General features: G+C 41.6%; 1 protein-coding gene across 2 annotated transcripts in view; it reads left to right on the forward strand.

Annotated features, from left to right (window-relative positions):
- Positions 1 to 6582: 6582 nt before the first annotated feature.
- The window catches only part of fndc5a (fibronectin type III domain containing 5a), a 28736-nt gene continuing 14988 nt past the window's right edge, over positions 6583 to 20330 (forward strand). For both annotated transcript variants that reach the window (XR_009922001.1, XM_062396467.1), the window contains exon 1: positions 6583 to 6798. Coding sequence is in view for 1 of the 2 variants with exons in the window: in XM_062396467.1 (XP_062252451.1) it covers positions 6741 to 6798 (58 nt within the window). In the remaining variant the exon portion in view is untranslated. The remainder of the gene's footprint in view (positions 6799 to 20330) is intronic.

Raw genomic sequence — 20330 nt, forward strand, 5'->3', positions numbered from 1 at the left:
AGATGATATCAGAAAGTAAGGGATGAAAAGAAGAAGAGATGAATGCAGTGGCAAAATAAAAAATGGTGATAAAGAAAAGAGGGCAGACGATACTAAACCCCAATAAAAGTCAGAGTGATAAGATGTTCTTGTGGTCAGTGGGAGAAGCTGAATGTCATGAATGAGCCTGTAAATCCTCAGAGTCAGTCAAACCCAGACGATGTGGGGGTTGAGACGGAGATGGGAGGAGGCGGAGGGAGGAGGCAGATGACTGTAATCGTGTTCCTGACTTCTTACTTCTCTCTGGGAGCTGGATGTGGTCTCTCTGCCTCAGGGAGGAGTCAAGTCGGCCTACTGTCATCACTGACTTACAATCCACTGCTCTACACACAGCACAGCTGGTGCAGGAAACCTAACACTTTAATCTTACACCAAGTGCATGTGCACTTTTTTAGCAAGCACCATAAGAGCCTAGTGCAGGCTATGGCACTACAATATTGTCGCACTATTTTGGCATCAGTACCGTATGTTGGCAGCTTTGCAAAAAGAAACTGACCCACTATACCTAACAATAACAAGTATTGCTACGCTATGATTGGATGTTATAAGTCCAGAGGAGGGGGTTAAGCAAATGATCAGCTGAGCAATCACACATGTACCTGTGCCCTAAACCTGCATTCTCTCAGATGACCAGCAGAGGGCGACTCTGCCAGTTGGAAAAGAAGTACAGTTATGCATTGGGTCATAGATACCGTCCGATTGACAGCTAGAACCATCCAATAGGTGCAGGTCAAAGGTGTAGGCTACCCCCACCTGCTCCGAATATGGTTACGTGTGATTTCAGAAAACCAAGATGGAGCAGGATAAAACAATTTACAAACAAATGGCCGACCCCACGGTGATTTGAAACTTGATTAACACGCACGTTTACATACTTTCCTATAGGCCACAGGTCACACAGTGATATAATAGCTTGATTACTTTCTATTACATAAACCTGACAGTCGAAAAAGGAGAAAACGTGAAACTGATGCAACAGCATCTTGAATAAAATAAAATATTCACAAAGACTTAACCAAGATGCCAGTGTATTATTGTGCACGTTGATGGAGAAAGACGTTAACTTTTGGCCGTTCAGAGGTAGCTGTGCTTCCTACTCCAATAATATTCATTCAGATTCATTTTCAGTCATTTCCAAAGCTTCGTCCTCCGTGTCGTCCCATAAGAAGCTTTGAGTCACTGAGCTGCTGCCATTTCAGATTTTCTCCATTTTTCAGACAGGAGCGTGTCTTCGCACAAAGCTAAAATGAATTGTGAATGTGCAGCTCTTGTAATGGGATTATGAGCAGGAAACGCAATCATCTGAGAGCTACAGTTACTCCACGTGTGAACCGAAACAGTGGGTGCCAATCAAAACCTTCAAATTAGCAAATTAAACTTATTTATATGTTTTAATTCTTGTCTTGTAAGTTAAATCACACCTTCCCTCTGGGTTAGGGTTATCTCCTCTCCCAAGGCCAGAGTCCCAATCCTGCAGGCTGGAACAGAAACCAAGACCTCACTTCCTACACTCTCAATCCTTCCTCCCACCCTTCATAACTTTCCACAAAATCCCCTCTTGGGACCGGTCCTCACCTCTGAGCGACCTGCCAGAGCTCTTAATCCAAACTCACTTTGAACAGGCAGAAAAAGTCCTGGTAAGCTCCAGTTTTGCATCAGGAAATATTGGTGCGTGTAAAATATTCATGCCAGAGTGGCCGAGCTGCTTTCTCATTCTGTGTTTCTGTGGTGGATGCTATATCAGGTTTTGCAATGTTTTGAGAATTGGGGTTTTATAATCCTCTGTGGCCACAGCGCCTGGTCAGATGGAGTTCTTTGTGGTGAGAAGTGATAATGGCCAAGCTTCATGTCTCAGCAATTTCAGAATTAAACGAATAACAAAATAGCTGAATTGTCTCAAACAAGTACGAACTAATGCCCATGGGCTGCAACATTCCCTGGACTGTTCCTTGACTTATAGGCTAATTCAAAGTATCAGAGATAAAGTACTTCTACATGTGTTTATTCCTGAGTGTTTAGAGAAGGCAGCATTTCTAACTTAAACACATTCAAATGTAAATAAAACAAACAGGAGCCAGTTGCACCAACTGTCTCTCGACCCAACTTGAAGAGAAGAGTGTTTATGTCACTGTTTATTATGTGAAGTTTCATGAGTCGCTCCACATTGATTAGTTGTCACCAAAACACCCATTAACTAATAATGTCGCTCTGATGTAACAACCTGAACCACAAAAAGAGACTTGCTAATATCGAACCTGTAGTAGGTGTAATAATAATATTAATAATAATAAATAATCTTTCAAAACCTCCATTACATAGTGCATCACAGAGAAGGACCAATAAAGCAAAACATCAAATACAATAAAATTTGGATAATTCAAATAAATTAAAAAATTAAAAAATTCAACACTTCAAATCAAATGCCACAGCAAATAATAAACAAACAATTAAATAAAACATTCAAAAGATATAAAAAGGACAAGAGATAACTATTATATAAAGTAATTTTTGTAAAAGTGAGTTGTGATAGATTATTTAAAAACAGTGATATTTTAAATGCAAAATACAAAAATAACATGATAATTGAGAAAATACCATTAGTTTGTAAATACTGTTCACACTGAAACGCACACACCTCTCCATGTATGCACCACCTGGCAACAGAGGACTCAAAATAAATGAAAACTTCTCGCCACAGCTTAGACCACTAGTGTTGAGCTCGCTATCAACAGAGAAACAAATTAACCACTGGCTCTGACATTTCAACCACAGGTGTGTGTGTGTGTGTTTGTGTGTGTGTGTGTGTGTGTTCTGCAGGGTTTAAACGTCCACTTACCACGAGTGTGTCACAGAATCATCCCCACCTTTTGCTCTCAGTGGTTCACTCACATGCCAGGTGTGACCTGGGCCTTTCTTCCATTGTAAGATTAGAACGTGGGGAGGAGCTTCCTGAAGTCTGAGTGTTAACAGAGGGGGAAAATTCAAAGAGCTGGATAAACTCAGCGTAACCCCAACAACTTCAGCCTAGAGTTCCACTTCATGGCCTCCGTCTACTCTTTTTGAAAAATTATTACAGGTCCCATACAAATCTTTTTCCCTGACCAAACACAAACACACACACACACACACACGCTGAGATAAGCGTCTCACACTGACTAACTGGAGCACAGAACAACTAGAATATCTATTAAGACGTGAATTTATTGCAGATTTTCTGCTTGATCTGTGTTTAATGTAGACGACTGTAAGGTATCAATGAGGCCAATTTCCAGAAGCAAATTACTCGCTTGGGCTGAGTCCTTTATGTGTTTGCTGAGTGCTGAATTTAAAGACCATTACCATTCTGTTGGCCCAGGACTCTGGGAGCTGTCAAAGAGTTCTCCATGGCGTGGAAACTGTTGACAGTTCACCGGATCTGACTTTGTGCTTTGTTCAAAGTGACTGGAGAGAATTCGCGTTAGCTCAATATGTGCTCCTCTATCCTACAGCACAATGTCTGTGATTATCAGTCAGGAAATCATGGCAGTTTGTTTCATATGCTCACAGGCATCAGTGATGTTTTTTTTAAAACATCAGAAGAGGCCTTTATTTGGGACTTAATACAGGACTATATTCATGAACGTAAATTAACAGACAGCCAACAAACTTTATTTAGCAAGAATGTGAAAGTTTATCAACCACAGATCCACATGGAAATCACTTCAACTCAAATCATTTGTAAAGTATGTAGAAGTTTCAGTCCCTCTTTTATCAGCGTCAGTACAGACGGACAAATCAATTTACACACTACCACAAAAATCAGACTCAAACGAGTCCCATGCATTTGATTGCTGATGCTGAACTTTAGATGCGGGGAATTTAAAGAAGAAATAAAGAAATGGTGTGCATAAACATTCCATTTTTTATATATAAGAAAAAAAATGCAGCCACAGCACGCTTCATCAGATCTCAGTTGGATCTCAAGTATCCCCTCACTGGAATACACAGTAAATAACACTGTTTATAGACACTGTATTTATATCTGATTATAAAATCTGTATTTATAACTTTATATCTGTATTATAAACAGTGTAATTATAAAGTATTTTTTCTGATTGAATTTTGTTAAAGGCAAGGATCTGTGAATATGGAGATGTTGCTAAAAACTAGATGGTTGTTGTTTAAGTATCACAGTTTGTTTTGACAGTGTTAGCAGTCCGTCACTGATCTGTATTTAGCTCTGTGAAATCACACTTCAACAACAAAAGTAGGACAGTGCTGATTAACAGGAAGATGTACACATACACACTACATAATTAGAAACAAAACAAAAATCTGTATACAGGACATACATGTATATCATATGATTCCACCTATAAGTAGAAACTATGCAGAGGTGAAAAGCCCAGTGAGTCTCCACATGTAAAATATGGTGATAATGGCTCTTCTCTTCATCTCTTCTCAGCTGAATGAAGCTTTGCAAAAACACTAGGTGATCGCATGTCATTGTCATTTGTATATTTGTTTCTAGCATTTCTATGTACTCTTTCTTTTCAAATATTCAAGGAAGGATTCTTCTACACTTCAGCTTTCCCCCAATCCAGTGGCCGAAGTCAAAATTGCTTGAATTGCTTCAGAAGCCAGGACAATTACGTGAGCAAAAATGTGAAACTGGAATAGACTATTGACTGATTTCAAGAGCTATTTTCATGAAGCTGGAAAAAGTTATGGAAAGTGCAGCACATTATTTTGACAGACAAGATTGATAAACGTTGCACTGGTTTTTTAAGGTACATAGCATTGCTTTCGGTCCTCATTACAATGGCTCGTATATATGTATAATATTACCCAGTGACAAAAATGTACAACAAACGAAATGGGGCCAAGGATGGCGCTCTGGGGAACACCACAAGTCAGAAGAAGAGATCGCCAAAAATGGATTTGCTATAACACTGCAAACCTCAGCCCGGGGGCAAACGACTATCAATACAACTGTTCGCTGCTTCTACAGAATTTGAACAGCTTTGATAAATCTTTTTTTTTTATTATTACTTATTACATTTATTTGACATCATTTTCTTTAAATGAGCTTGACTTTGGCTAAATACCGCAAAACGCAAAGAGAGCAAGTGTCCTGCACTGTGTCATTTTCCTTTTGATGTTGCCAACCCATTTTGCTAATGATACTTAGTATTGTCACCTTGTGGTATTGTTGCTCTGCTCAAGGACATACATTATGTTGATTGGTGATTTAGTGCTCTTTGTATCCATACCATCTCTCCCTCCATCATTCACTTACTACACACAGAGAGATGTCGGGTGAGAGCTGTAGCCTATAAGAGAGTGAAGTATGCAAAAAACAGCTCAATAACCCCACCAGCAACACCGTTTTCTTCTGAAGCACGTCAGAGGCAGCAGGCTATGAATCGAGTTGCACAGCGGGGTGAGGAAAACATTTCTTGGGGACACAGCTAGGGGACAGTGCCGGTCTCCTGACTTGGGACTGACACACTCACTCTCACACACACATCTGTCCCAGAAAGCTCCACATCAACATCAGCGTGCTGCAGGGAAACCATCAGGTACTGTATACATGCAGACTTTTTATCCACTCCAATAATGCACTCACTTAATTGTGCGCTCTTTGTGCTTTCGGAAAAAACTGTGCGAGCAGGAGGGTTTACACATGTGGTAAAGTCAAGAAGCACTTGTTTCATTTTTGAAGTGGAGGGGAGAGAGAAAAAAAAACAGCAAGTTCATCATCAGCAGCAGCAGCAGCAGCAGCAGCAGCAGCAGCAGCAGCAGAGACAGATAGATTGTGTTTGCGTGGGCCAGTGTATGCATATTTAATGGGAGAGTGGGCAGCAGAAATTCAGAATACATGGCTCACCAAGTGGGAAAGTGGAGAGGGAGGACGGAGGAAGGCTTTCCAGTGACAAGAGTGCACTTATTGTTAAGATGTGTATGGTCCCTCGCTGTTTCTTCTGCATGTGGACTTGGAAGAAATCTTAAATGATTGCAGCTGCTGGTGGAATCCCTGTGTGTTTGCAATGTGGCATGTGACATTGGACGGCAGAATATACATTTAAATCATCCTCTTTTTTTTGTTACCAGTAAATGATTCGTGTGTTTTTTGCAAAGTTTTTGGCCAGGTTGTCTTGGCACACTTGTAGTAAAGCCTCCAGGAGACAGTGTGGCTTGCAGGAACAGAGCAGGGGCTCATACAAAAAGCCAGCACGTTTCTTTGTGTCTGTAGCAGCCGAGCGCCGCCACCATCACCTCCAGCATCAGCACCACCAGCAGCAGCACCAGCACCACCAGCGTAAGCCGCACCAGTGGATCGGAGAGGGCTCTGGAGCACAGCTGGAGGACGCATACAGCCGTCAGTCATGATGTTCAGTGGCCGCTCGCTGGTCGGAGGCTGCTCGGTGGAGTGCTGTTGAATGAGCGGACGTGTCGCTGGAGAGCGCTGTCCGAGGTGCTGAGGAGCTGCAGACTCTCTCTACCACACACACACACACACACACACACACACACACACACACACACAGACACAGACACACACACTCACACACGCGCGCACAGTCTCTGTCCCTTTTCCAGTCGAGACGATACGCATGAACTGACGTGAATGCCGAGCAGCAGCAGCAGCGCAAGCCCAGCAGAGCGCAGCACCGCCGGCCAGAGTAAATGGGACCGCACGTCAACCGAGCGTTAGAAAGATGGAGAGATTTCTGCTGCTCGTCCTCAGCTGTCTCGGCGTCTCTCGAGTCGCAGCGGGTAAGTTTCTGTTAATGTGCAATTCACAGAGAGAAGGGGTGTTTGCGTGATGCTGAGGCGCACAGCTGGGTCTGCAGCCCCTGACTGACAGAGCGGTGCTTTGCTGCCCGGTTAGACGACGGTTCGCGGCGCCATGTGGGGAAAACGGACCGCTGGCTTCCAGGGAGGTGTTGTTGTGGAGATTTGAGCCGGCATTGTTGTGCTGTGAGACGCTGCCTATAGTCTGTTGTGTCTATGGAGAGGCGGGCTGATGTGTTTGAAGGGTTGGAACATGAAGGGTTAGATTCACATCTGGGATTCATTCAGATTAGTGGAGCTTATTTGGCCTAATAACGAACTACAGAGTTGTCATGGTTGTGTGTGCGTGTGTATGTGTATGTGTATGTGTGTGTGTGTGTATGTGTGTGTGTGTGTGTGTGTGTGTATGTGTCTGTGATGTGATCCAAGCTGACTTTTAAATTTCATTTCAGGCAGGCAATATACAAGCTGCTGCACAGACAAAGCGTGGGCCTGAGCTGTATCCACACTGTCCGTCAGTGGGAGAATTAGTACTGTTCTGTATGAACATTTGTTGAATACTAATCGTCAGTAGATATATTTATTCTAAATGGGGCTATAATGAATGGCAACAGTGGTCCTCTCACATAGATCCATGGAAACACTGGTGACGCTGCTGCTGTGCCTTCGAGTGATGGTGTCTGTACTGTATGTCTGCATGTATAAAATATAAACACAGACATACACATAGACACTTTGAATGCTCATGACACACTCCTGCCATCAAAATGCACCTCTGGTTCACTCTGCATCCTCCAGGTCCTCAACCTTTTCACTAAAGATAAATCAATGTGTTGCTCTTCTCGCTTGTCCAGATACAGACGTGCACACGCACACTCACTAACTTAGACACACAAGTACACTGTCAGTCTGGTATGCTTTCATCTTTGTCCTACAGACCAGAGTAAACTATTTTATTGTGTTAAAAGTCGGCATTACAAAGTGGAACATGTCCGCATGGTGGGCAGGAAGTGGGACATCTTCAGTGGATATAAGTACATGAGCTCCACTATGTTATCAAGCACTTGAAAAGAACTGAGATTATCACTGAGAAATGAGAAGTAGTTTTCAGTTTTTTCGGGGGGGTTCAAACACTTTCTTTCATCTTTAATTTATTTTGATCTATTTCAACTCTTGTATTTAAACCTTTATCGTCAGTGTAAAGTTCATGAATGGTAGACTGACATAATTGTAAGAGTAAAGACTGCAATGTACTTTCTAGTTATAGTCTTGGATGATTATGTACAATAACACAAAGGAACCACGTTTACAGAGGGTTGTAATGCAGGTATTAACTATTAATACCCTTATAGAGATTCCTTTATTAAATTTGGCAACAAATACATTTAAAATGTTATATTTTACATTACAGAGTGCATCACAGGGATCTGATAATGAATTACTTGACCCTTTGACATCACTATTGCATTTGGTTACAGGTGTAAAGGCCAATTTATGCTTCTCCGAGTCTGTTAAGGAGGGACGGACAGACGGATCGGACAGACACTTTTTGATTTATAGTTCTCCGTTGCTGAAAACAATTGGGCGCAAGAACAGTAGGTGGCGCAACGGAAGACGAGCTTTAAGAAGTCTACATAAAATAAAGTGACACCCAGCGGGTCATAATGCTTATGTTATCGTTTCTTAGTGCGGCTGTTCCCCGGTCTTGTTTCTGAACTGCTTTGCTAATTCCACTACTTGAAGCTACACGCAGGCAGCTAGCTTCCCCCCCAGCTTCAACACACAGTCAGCAGGGACTCCGGATACTAACTACTATCAAATGTTTGCTTCCAACCTGACGGTGTTTGAGAAACAGTCTCATGACAGACGTGGAATTAAAGTCGTGACAGCATGAATTGCACAGTTACCGCCGCAGTTAGCATGGTGGCTAGGACGTTAGCACCGTTATGAAAGTTCGTTATAACCGTACACACATGCCGTCAGGGCTCTAAACAGCCACCATCAGACGGAGAATACCGCTGGCTTAACACGCTTGTCACATTAATCGTAGAATCGTAGTTGTGTTTGGTTTTATTGTGAAATAGGAAATGAAACAGGAAGTTTGAGGTCCGGAAATTATGTCGTTCCGAAATGCTGTCGTTAGCGGACCAATCACAGCCAATGTCTATCTGCAGAGCTGCACGAAAAGCTCTCCGCGGAGCCCGGAGAGGAGGTTCCACGGCAAAGAAGTCGGTCCTATCTGTCCGTGTCCATCAAATGGAGAAGCATAAATTGTCCTTAACAGTGCATATGTCTGACACAGTGATAGTGGGTGGGGTTGGACGTTAAACAGAATTGAAGCTTTCAACTACAGATATAAGCAAGGACAAGAAGTCGAGATGATAAGAGCTTTTATGTGCTTGTTTAGCCATTTGGATCCACTGTCCAATAGTCCTGTTGATGAAAAATCAGTATTCATAGTTGATACTTTCAAGAATCCATTACTTTGCTCCAATCAATTGTGTGGTCCAAACTCAGTACAAATGCTGCTCAAAGCCTGCTCCGATTTAAAACCACAGGTCACGGAAGCTTATTTCAGGACTGTTGAAGTCTAGTCACCCCTCAGATGAATACGAAATGTAGGAACATTGTTTTTCAGTAATTTTCACCTTATAAACGGACTGAACTACAGATAATGTTCAAACTGAATCTAAACTGTCTATTTCTTGATTTAGGTCACTGAAGATGTCTGTGACTCTGCTATGTCGGACTAATTCATCTATACTCGGGTCTCTCTTGAGAAATCAGATCTTGACCTCATTGAGATTATCTGATTAAATAATGGTGATATCAAAGACAATTGTGCAAATGCCGTCTGCTGATGAAGATCATGTGAAAAGATCAAAAGCCCCAGAACATCCTCTAAATGGACATTAAAGTTATATTGTTAGGTTACATTTTGAACCTCAGTGAGTCTAAATGTAGGCAAATAAAGTTGCAGACTGGAGTTTAACTTCATTACTCTCACAAATCACAACTCGATTGAAGTTTTTGTCTGCCAGTTTATTTGAAGTCTCAGTCAGACACCTGCAATCAGAAAACCAGGCCAAATCAATGTCGAGGCAGTGAGTGAGTGTTCGCCACGGCAGGCATCATAAAGTTTATAGTATGGTGACGTCTTTACCGTGTCTGTGTTTATAGTGAATCGTAAAACAGTTTGTTGATCCCGGAGAAAGGAAAGCTAATGATTCCATTTAATTTTCCTCCCGTCAGTAACAGTTCTGAGATTGGAGAAGGAAAGAAAAAAATAAAAGAGTCAATCAACAATCTGAACAGTGATGCAAGCAAAGGAAATACTCCAGGCTGCTCTCTTCCTTGAGGGATGTTTGTAAAAATGAATAAAGAAAGCTGAGTCTTTCAGGAGCACAGAGGTTATTTCTAAATTCTGTAAACCAGAAAAATTCAGGAACATTTTGGCAGACACCTGCCATGTGATCAATTCTTTGAGAGTAGAGTATATCAGGTGTCAGGTCTCTGCCATTAAGTATCCACTGAGAGGAGTTATAGGCCCAGGTTGTGAAAGCCAAGTTTGTAAAAAGCCTTATCCATCTCTCTCTTGCACAAACTTATCATCACTAAGAGACAAACTCAGGCTTTGAAGATTTCTGTCTTCAAAGACTAAGTTTCAGTGTCTGAGTGCAGGACTCATGTTAATGCTCTCATGCTGAAAAAATTATGTCGTCATATTTTATCGTGACAGACTTCGCAATCAGCTTCAGAGGGTTTGGTGGTTAACTGTGTTTTCAGTTCTCTTAAATGCTGCTGTTATACAAATGTGCGTCCTTTAGACCTGCTGGGTATCTGGGGCAGCCCTCTGATTGGAGGGCTGAATCATCTCTGCTCCCTGTGAACCACATCTTCAACAGGGGATGGAGGGTGCGTGAGCTTGTGTGTGTGTGTGTGTGTGTGTGTGTGTGTATAGTTTGTGTGGTCTAGGTATTAACCGATGTTGTGAGGACCAAAATCTCAACACAATCACATTATGAGGACATTGACTCCTCATGGAAGCAAACAGAAGTCATCATAACATTAATAGTTACATTTTAAGGGGGAAACATTTTTAAAGAATAAAAAGGTGGCGACATGTTTAAAGGTTAGATTAAGATAAGGGGAAATGAAGGTATGGTTTAGGTTATGTTAAGTGTTAGAGTAAGGCAGGGGTGTCCAAACTACGGCCCGCGGGCCATCTGTGGCCCGCCATCCATTTTAAATTGACCTGCCTCAAAAAAAAAAAAAAAATTATAAATAAAAAAATTATTATAATTTTTTTGGGGGGAAACTAACAATTTTGTAGCACTTAGATTGAACGTGTGGGGGTGTGTGCTCCTGCATATTTAGACCACATCTAGACCACAAAATCTACATTGAATTAGCAAATGTATCTTTTATTATCATGTCATCACACAATATAATATGAGACAGGATTTGGTTGCACACAATTTTTGTTTGAGCCATGGACTGAACATAAAAATTCACATGCATCTTCACAAACTGGAAATGAAGCCAAAATATCCCAGATACGAACGGCACCATCTGACACCAATTACATAATTGTTTGCCCCTTTAACAAGTTCAAATGACTAATCTAAACCAAATTCAAGTTAAACACACATTGTGTTATAAGAACTACCTAAAACGATAGTGATAAATAATTCATTTGATGTCAACATTTGGTCCTTGTCCTATCTGCTTAAAGGGAGGAAGAAGGGTTTATAACCTATACTGCAACCAGCCCCCAGGGGCTAATCAAGACACTTTTGCTTCACTTTTGGGAGCTGTCATGATATACTTTTTTATTTAGGGTCTATGGTTTGAACATTAAGTCCTTGCTAAGTTCTATGGTAACTCTGAGCTAGCATGATTTACCATTACAACTCAAGATGTGGGTTAGATAGCTACTTCAGTAACAAACCATTTTTCAAAGTGGTATTGGCTCCACTAAACAATAAGATATGTAATGCTTGAGTATCACGCTTCAACTCAACCAAATGGCTAACGGTTCTCATTGTAATCAAACCAAAGGGCATTACAACTTTCTCAACGTGTCCAACTTCAGCTCTGTAGCTAAGCTGCAGTAATAAGGGCGGAACAAGCTGGTGACGCCGATCACAGAAATACTCTGTAGACGGATCGTCTCATGGTCTAGCACAGTTGTCATGCGTCCTACGGAAATTCAGCCCCTGAATAGACACACAACTTCTTACTGGATGTAAATATATAGAATCTCATCTGTACGTAAGTAATGAGTCTGTTCAGAGCGACCTCAAACTTCCTGTTTCATTCCCTGCACTAAGAGACGAGGACATCAGCATTTTTACCCGCTGGGTGTCACTTTATTTCTGCAAAAACTGTCATGTCATCAACAGCCTTTATCTGCTTGTTGCCATTGTTCACTGTGTGTGAGGAGCCGGGAGAACGTAAATAAACCAGCGTGGACTTTTTCTATATACCTCATGAGGTAGGCTTCTCTAAGCTCTCTTTCGTTGGGCCAACTACTGTTCTGGCCCCAATTGTTTTCAGCACAAACCGCTCGTAGAACCATAAGTGAAAAAGAGTCTCTGTTTTTCTGGAACAAAGTCTTGGGACTGGGAGACAAAAGAAGAGAACAATTCTGGCCCTGTATCTATGCTGTAAGTGTCAGTCTCAGTGCTGCCTAGATCGAACCTTAATCCTTCTCACTGTCAACTGACAAGCTGAATATGGCAATGGAGATGAAAATCCCATTTAACAACGTAATTTCAAACTCTTAGTGTGAGCAATGTGAAGTGTTGGTATCAACATGCAAGTGCTGCTGCTCTTTCGTCTGGCACCTCGTCACCCTCTTGTTGATTTCCAAAGCCTCTTTTGATTGCACTTTTAAGAGCTCGCTAATGGCTCAGTGAGAGGCAGAGGATTGCGGCGGTGGCCTTGAGCTTGATAACGAGAGCTTGTGTGTGCTAAAGCTTTTAGATCAGCTGGCAACACGAGAATTAAGAATAAACAGCAGCGAAAAGAAAGCAAAGAAAATAACTGAGAATGTACTCTTTTGCCTCAAGAAATTGTTCTTAACAATTATTTTTCCTTAAAAGCTTTTCTATCTTAATGTTCACATGTGTTCAGTAATGTCAAGTTTTTTTTTTTAGTGCCAAAAGTTGAAGATTGGTGCAATCATTTGGACACTGGGCCTCCGGGAGTTAGGGAGGGCGATGCCAACAGGCGGACAGCGGCAGCGGCAGCTCTCTGATGCAATCTGTTGTCTGTCCTGTATCATGCATGAATTTATGCAGGTCGAGAAGAATCTATGCTGCCATTTGGAGGGAGTCAATTCAATGAACGTAAAACTGTTAATAGGTCATTCTCCATCACACACTTATTTGTATTCATAAATGAGTGTGTGTGTTTGTGTGTTCTGATGCATCCTTTATCAAAAAAGTTCTCCTCACCAGAGCAGTCATATAAAGCAAAGGTTTAATGCACATGGGTCTCATTTTATTTTGTATAGTTACAAATATTTTAGTTTTTCACATTTCTCCTGTTTCCACATATCAGTTGTTGTAATACTCTGTTATTTATACAAATGTAGATACAATATAAATGCCATATAGAGGAATTTCACACCACAGAGGCCTGTTAAGATGAAATGTGGTAGAGACCCACACTTAGTATCAGTTCCCTAAATATGACAAATTTATTCCCTGGGAAAATAAAAAACCAACAAACAAACCTCCTTGGAAGTAACAACAGCTAAACAAAGCATTTATGGAATAATTCTATCCTGAAATAAATTATACATTTTTTATGAAAGTTTTACATTTTAGTAGCCAGTAGAACAGTGGGCCCTTGTGTTTGTGATTCCTTGACTCTTACAAAAGCTGTTTATGTTACAACAACGTGTGTGTATGAGAGAGAGAGAGAGAGAGAGAGATGAAAGAAGGTAAATTAATACAAAGGAAAGAGAGCTAGTGTTAGAGCCACAGGAGAGAAAGACAATCCCACAGAGAGACAGAGGGCATATAGGGCAGATGAAGAGAGAGAAACACGGTGGAATTAGAGAGAGAACATTGTTCACGTCCCTCCCTCCCTCTACTGCCTGTGACATGGATCCTCACAGGCAGCGTCTGGAAGCATTTCCTTGCTAGCTGTGCCCAAGGCCTCAGTGGGGCTGGAGGATCTCGGGGGGGCCAGAGACAGACAGAAGCTATAGAGTGAGTGTGAAGTGAAAAGACAGAGAAAAGAGGAAAGTGTATCATCAAGCACTAAAATCATGAGCGTAACCATGTATCAAGCTGTGAGCTCCTTTAGTGTAATCAGCCCCATCAACCTATCACTGCTGCTTCCCTTGCTGCTTGGAGAGTAGATGTCATTAGCATCGGGCTTGTCAAATGATCAGCCTCACGGCACTCCTTTGCCTTTTTCGAATTAGCTGGCTTGCATTCTCTCTGCACACAATGCTGAATTGATTTTCATATCCTGCTTTTTGACATTTAATTATGGAAAAGTGTGTGAGTGTGTGTGCGTGTGTCCATCTGACTGGAAGAGAGGGAGAAAGATGTTGTTTTTGCAAAGCCACTCTCTCCAATCTCTGCGTTACCATGACCAGTGGGGTTGGAAATAAATAACTAATTTCTAAAGGGACAAAAGACTGGGAGGTATGAGTATTTGACTGAGCTGGGTCAAGGTGTATGGAGGCAGAATGGACCAGAGAGAGCGGGCCGCCTCTGTTCAACATGCACACATGCAGGAAATGCACACCTACAGTCTCCTGCTGATACACACAGGTGCTCTGTGGCTGTTCAAACAACCCATTTTATTTCAACTCATTTCAAAAACCAAAACATTTGGTGATACTGCTTTCAGCCATTACGCTGGAACAGCTGTCTTATTTTATTGTTTCATTATTGACTGCTTTGTTATCCATCGTCTAACTCCACAAAGATCCGTCTTTCTGTCTGTTTTGAACTGTTCATATCTGCCTCCAATTTGGTCATGTGAGGCATTCGTTGTTGAGCAACTTTGAACAAAGTCAAAAAGCACCTTGCAGTCAGTGAGGGGGGGGGGGGGGGGTGGGGGTGCTGAGTACCACACCAAGATTGACCAACTAACAATTGCATCTGGCCCGCCAGCTCATTTTGATTGTTAGATTATTTTCATTTCCCCATATCGTACTGAAACAGCCATTCAAGGTTGCCTCAGGTGCTTATCTGTCTAATGACAACAATATTAATAGAATTGCTTTTCTTTAGCAATTGCACAAATTAAAAGCACATTGTTAGTTTTCTTGCTGCAGTGCTTTTTATCGAGCCGATTACAGCTCTTTTATTTTGGGAAGGTGTGATCTTGGGACTGCAGAAGCGACAATTGTGTCTAACTTAACTCGGCAGAATATGCTATTTATTATAAGCTTTGCACACAACGTCCAACACACAAACACTAAAAACTGAGAGTGTATTGTGGAACTGTTTAAGGAGGACTCTCTCCGGAGCATCTCCGAGCGACAAGAGAACAGGCGGGGTAAGAACGGGCAGTGCAGGTCTGAATATTCTCAACCCATTTTGAACATCCTATGTTTTACAAGTCCCCTGTAAAGCACTTTGAATTGCATTGAATTGTTTGAAACGTGCAGCATACAATAACGATTGATTGATTGACTGATTGATTTTATTTTATTAGCGGCCCATCTGACTACATCCAGCCAGTGTGAGACTAGCATGAGGCTAATCAATAGTATAAGAGACTCACAGTTAGAGTACCGTCTCCCCTAGTCGCCTGCCATCTCCACACTGCAACCAGATTGCCGGGTGAAGTGTCAGCTACAGTCAGAGAGCTTTACACACCAGAAGCCTATCAAGAAGATGCCAAAAAGCTGCGGTGTAGAAGCTGTTCAGAAATAGGACGAGGAGCCGTGGAGAGACAGCCAAAGACGAAAAGAGAGACACGAACAGATAAATGGTTGAGGTGGAAGTTTGCCTCAGTGTCTATTATAGCTGAGGGAAAATAAGTTGAAAGCACAAGAAACACAGGAACGTATGGTGTGTATTTCCTCCAACAAGGATCCAGATGCAAAAGCTCTGACGGTAGCATGGAACCAACGGCGGGACACAAGGAGAAGGGGAAAAGAGGATCTCCACGCAGGAGCTCGCTTTTGTGGTTTACGTAACTATTTCAGCAGCCGCACTGGAAAAGCGGCGGCACAGCTGTGAAACAGTAGGCGAGCTCTAATAAAAAGGCATTGAAGGGAATCAATTATAAAACGTGATGCCGTTACAGTGTGACTCAGATGGGTACACATGCGTTAGATGGAAACCCTAAATTATTCACCAGATGCTTTCGCTTTTAAATGAAACACATTAACGCCTTGAGCGTCAAATAGTGATCCTCTCAAATTTTGCAAGACCACTTGCCAAGGACTCCTCTGACACATGTAAGGGCAGACTCCAGATCAGCACCAAAAATCCTGATGGCTCTATCACGGAACATAAAGTATGAATGAAGGTGAGCCATTATCTCTGCCAGCAATGCTAACCCCGAGATGCACAGTGCGACCGCAGTTTAGACAGCTCTGAGGCTCAATAGCACGTTAGCAGGGGATAAACAACAAGCAATTGTAATTCCCCAATTTCCCCAAACTACTAATTCCCTGTGGGCTCATGCTTTCTCACCATAATGGCTACCACAAGTTTTAATCCTCCCCTAGTTCCACAGTGATTCTATGAATACACTTCTCACCCGCTGGTTATTACACCTTTCACCTTACAACCAGCTGGGAAATGGGCTACACTTCTTTATGAGAAAAATATGCTACTAAAACTGAAAGAAAATAAAGCAATTTCAATCTGTATAGATTCTAATCCTCATTCATACTAACACAGCTGAAAACACGTGACCACTCACATACACTGGTTATGCACGTGCCTGTTTGCACAGGAGACATTTGGTTGTGAGTCGTCTAATATGCACGTAAGCAGTTGTATCATTGTAAAATACAGAATTTAGCTGCACAGCAGCTGATAACAGGGTCACGCTTGAAAATGATTATCCGTGTTGCGTTCTACACTGGTAGCCGAGAGACCAGGGTGAATCGGCAATCAGCAAGCGGTTGTGAGCGACAATGTCATAGTTTCCAATATTTCTGGTTGTGTCCTTGCAGACCTGCAGAATTTTCAAATTGAGCGTCTCTAAAACTCAAGAGTAGTGTGGATATCGGGCGTATCCATTGAGGAGCTGATGCCTTTTCAATGGACTAGCAGGGTGATAAAGCAGAGGTGATAGTCATTAAATCTACAATGGATCAATTCTATTCAAGCATCCCAGATACTGTATAGACCATAGATCCACCGTAACAACATATTTTTGAAGAAAACAAATAAAAACAGAATGAGGATCTGCAATATTTCTCCATGCATAAAGCTAAATTGTACCCAGTGTCAAGAAGTGTGTGGACAAATTGAAAGGAGGATCCAGAGGAGGAGTAAGGATCGAGGGATGGCAGCATGGCCTGGAAGAGGTGTGGAAGGAGTGATCCTGTCTTTCTGAGGTCAACAGGAATAATAAGGCAAATAAGATAAATAATAAATGAAAAAAAGGCTTTATGGAAAAGGAGAGGTCACAGTGTGTTTATCCTCAACATGCTGTGTTGGGAAATATCAACTTAGCTTCGTCACACACACTTCGATCTGAGAGGACACTCAGGAATAATGCATTTGTCAGCCCCTGACCTAAACCATCATAACTAAATGCCTAACCCTAACCTAAAACCTAACCCTAAAAATGTCCTCACTTTCCAAAAATATCCTCAATGCGTGAGGTCTAAAAGGGTTCTCACAAATACACAAGAATAAGTACACACACACGTGCGCTGACACCCAAACACACTCCGGTTCTATAATGAATGGGGATGTTAAGCTGCACAGCATGGGATAGACACCTAGCTGTCACTCTGATAGTCATTGAACTAACAGTCTCACTTACACACACATGCACACACCGGAGGGACATCTGTCAGGTCTCAAAGTCACCCCCAACTCTCAGGGTGAAGCAGACTGTGTGTCAGGACGATGAGAGAGAGTTGAGGAAGACATCTGCCTGGTGTTTCATTAGAGCTGACAAATTTCATGTGTATGTTTTGGCCGCGGTCATGGCTGACGTTGACTCATGCTGTCCCTCTGCCTAACACAGCTGTACTGGTGATAGCAGTCGGGCAAAGACAAACAAAAGTTAGTAAAAGCTGAGGGACATGAGGACACACACAGAGATGTTTTATCTTTGTTTCTCAGAAAGCTAAGGAGGAATAACACTTCTTTTGTCTTTACCAAACTCTACCTCCATCTATGTTACAGTCTCCTGCAGCTGCCAAGACTTTTTTTTTTCATTTTCTGATCTATAATATTGGAGTCTTAAAGAGATCAAAGTCTGTTTTCAAAGATTATTCACTTATAATTCAAAAAGCTGTCAGCACTGAATGCAGTAAAAGACGGAGAAAACTAAAGAAACACAACACTGTGGAATGTAGTTTCGGACGTGAATGGAAATATCATGAGGAATTTCTCATTTCAAAGGGTGTTTGCAGCTGGCTGGCTTCTCTGATTTAAAGAGTGAAGAGAGAAGTAGTCTTGCAGAGATCAGAAAGAAAGCGGCTCTATCTAAAGCTAACCAGCTCTGTGCAAAGTTAATGAATTTGAGAGGCACAAGACGAGAGGTTCAGCTTTACAAGAGCATGGCTGATCACACTATTATAGAGAAGAAAGAGGGGCAGAGTGACACCAGACTGGTTCTATTATCGCGCCTGGAAGAGACATTTTTCTTCTCCATTCATGTAGTCGACAATAGTCATGTTAAACATCTGAGTCGTTTGATTCTCTCCCTTCACTTTCCTCTTTCTTTATTGCCTGTTTCTAGTTTTACAGATTACATTAAGTTACTCAGCGTGATAGGAAATATTCAGCCTCTGAGGTCAACGCAAAGCTTTGTCCATGTCCGGAAAAAAACATTCACATGGGAAGTGTAGTATCCTGTGTGGACCTCATAAGGCAAAAGGGATGTTTCCCCACCTAACCTGCCCATTTGGTTTGGTTATTTTTGGTTGATGTGAAAGCTTTCAATCAAAAAGTCGACATAACAACCAGATCTGCTTCCATGCATGTAAACGTAAGTGTGGTTCATAAGGTTAAAGTAAAAGGACCAATCACAGCAGCTTATGATGGCATCGTTTAACATCCACCTAGGAGGTTATGTTTTCCCCCATGTCCATTTCTCTGTTGCTTGGTTTGTTGGTTAGCAGGATTATGCAAAACCACTGTACGGATTAGATACGGTACAGATGCAGTCATTTATTCTCTTTCTTTTTCAATGTGAGGTAGGGCGTTTAGCAGCCTTTTCTTTGATTTCTCAGAGAATAATTCATGAAAAAAGTGAGACATATTTAGGGGGTTGATATTTATGTGTGTGTGAAATTTGGTGCAGAATCTTAACAAATCAATTCAATTAAACATGGTTTCATTAGGGGACTGGAGGGATGAGAGTAATTCTAATTTTGAACTTAAAAGATGAACTTACTTTTAAAGGATAGACTCACGAATTTCCCACGTGGCTTCATGCTTACATCTCTTTGCTTGCTTGTCAAATGAATCAGACACCGTCAAGATTAAAAACCGTGTTATGATTATGCTTAATGTTGCTGATGCTCTGTGTTTCAAGAGCGACATTGGCACATAAGAGAGGACAAGTTGAGAGGGGACTAACTGAGAGATGAGTTTGATTTGTGACCTCCTCAGTCCGATCCACCCCCTCCACGTAAAATAATAGCCAATCATCTTCATACATCAGGGTCCGGATCTAATGACTTTAAATGTGGTTTCACAAAGGGACTGTCGGGTCGAGCTCCATTCAATTTCTGTGTGTTACAGTATACAGACATTATGGTTCAACATAGCTGTAACTTATGTGAATGATAAATAGTGGTTTCAGATTTGGGCAATACACTTTGCGATAGAGCATTTATTTCGAATCTAAAACTCAGAAAATTAAATGTAATAGCAGGAAGCAAATGGCAGCATTTAACACTGTAACAACAATGAAGTAACATCTTTATATAACATTGCTGAATTGATAGGTGAAAAAGTAGACAAGAAGTAGATGCGTCAATTTGATTGAACACAATTCACGTTTAAATACATTATACTCAGATCAGCGAACTGTATTATTTATCATACAATGTCAAAACTTTCAGGAAGTAGGTCAGAGCTCGGTCAGCTCCCAGTGTTGATAACATTTATTAGTCCATCAGGCATGAAGTACAACTAAAGGTCACACAATATATTTTTTGAAAGTCAATAATCCATTATGCCTGGTCGGTTGACACGGTTCACACTAAATATTTTTCAAAAGGAAATGAAAGTGAAAGGAGGGAGGAATTTTTCCCACTCACCTGAAGAAAACCGATGTTCTTGTTTGCTGCTCGCCCTCTGATCAGCAGACACACTCATTTCATACTGTAGTCA

This window comes from Platichthys flesus, chromosome 10 (assembly GCF_949316205.1).
Source record: "Platichthys flesus chromosome 10, fPlaFle2.1, whole genome shotgun sequence".
In the NCBI taxonomy this organism is placed as follows: Eukaryota; Metazoa; Chordata; class Actinopteri; order Pleuronectiformes; family Pleuronectidae; genus Platichthys; species Platichthys flesus.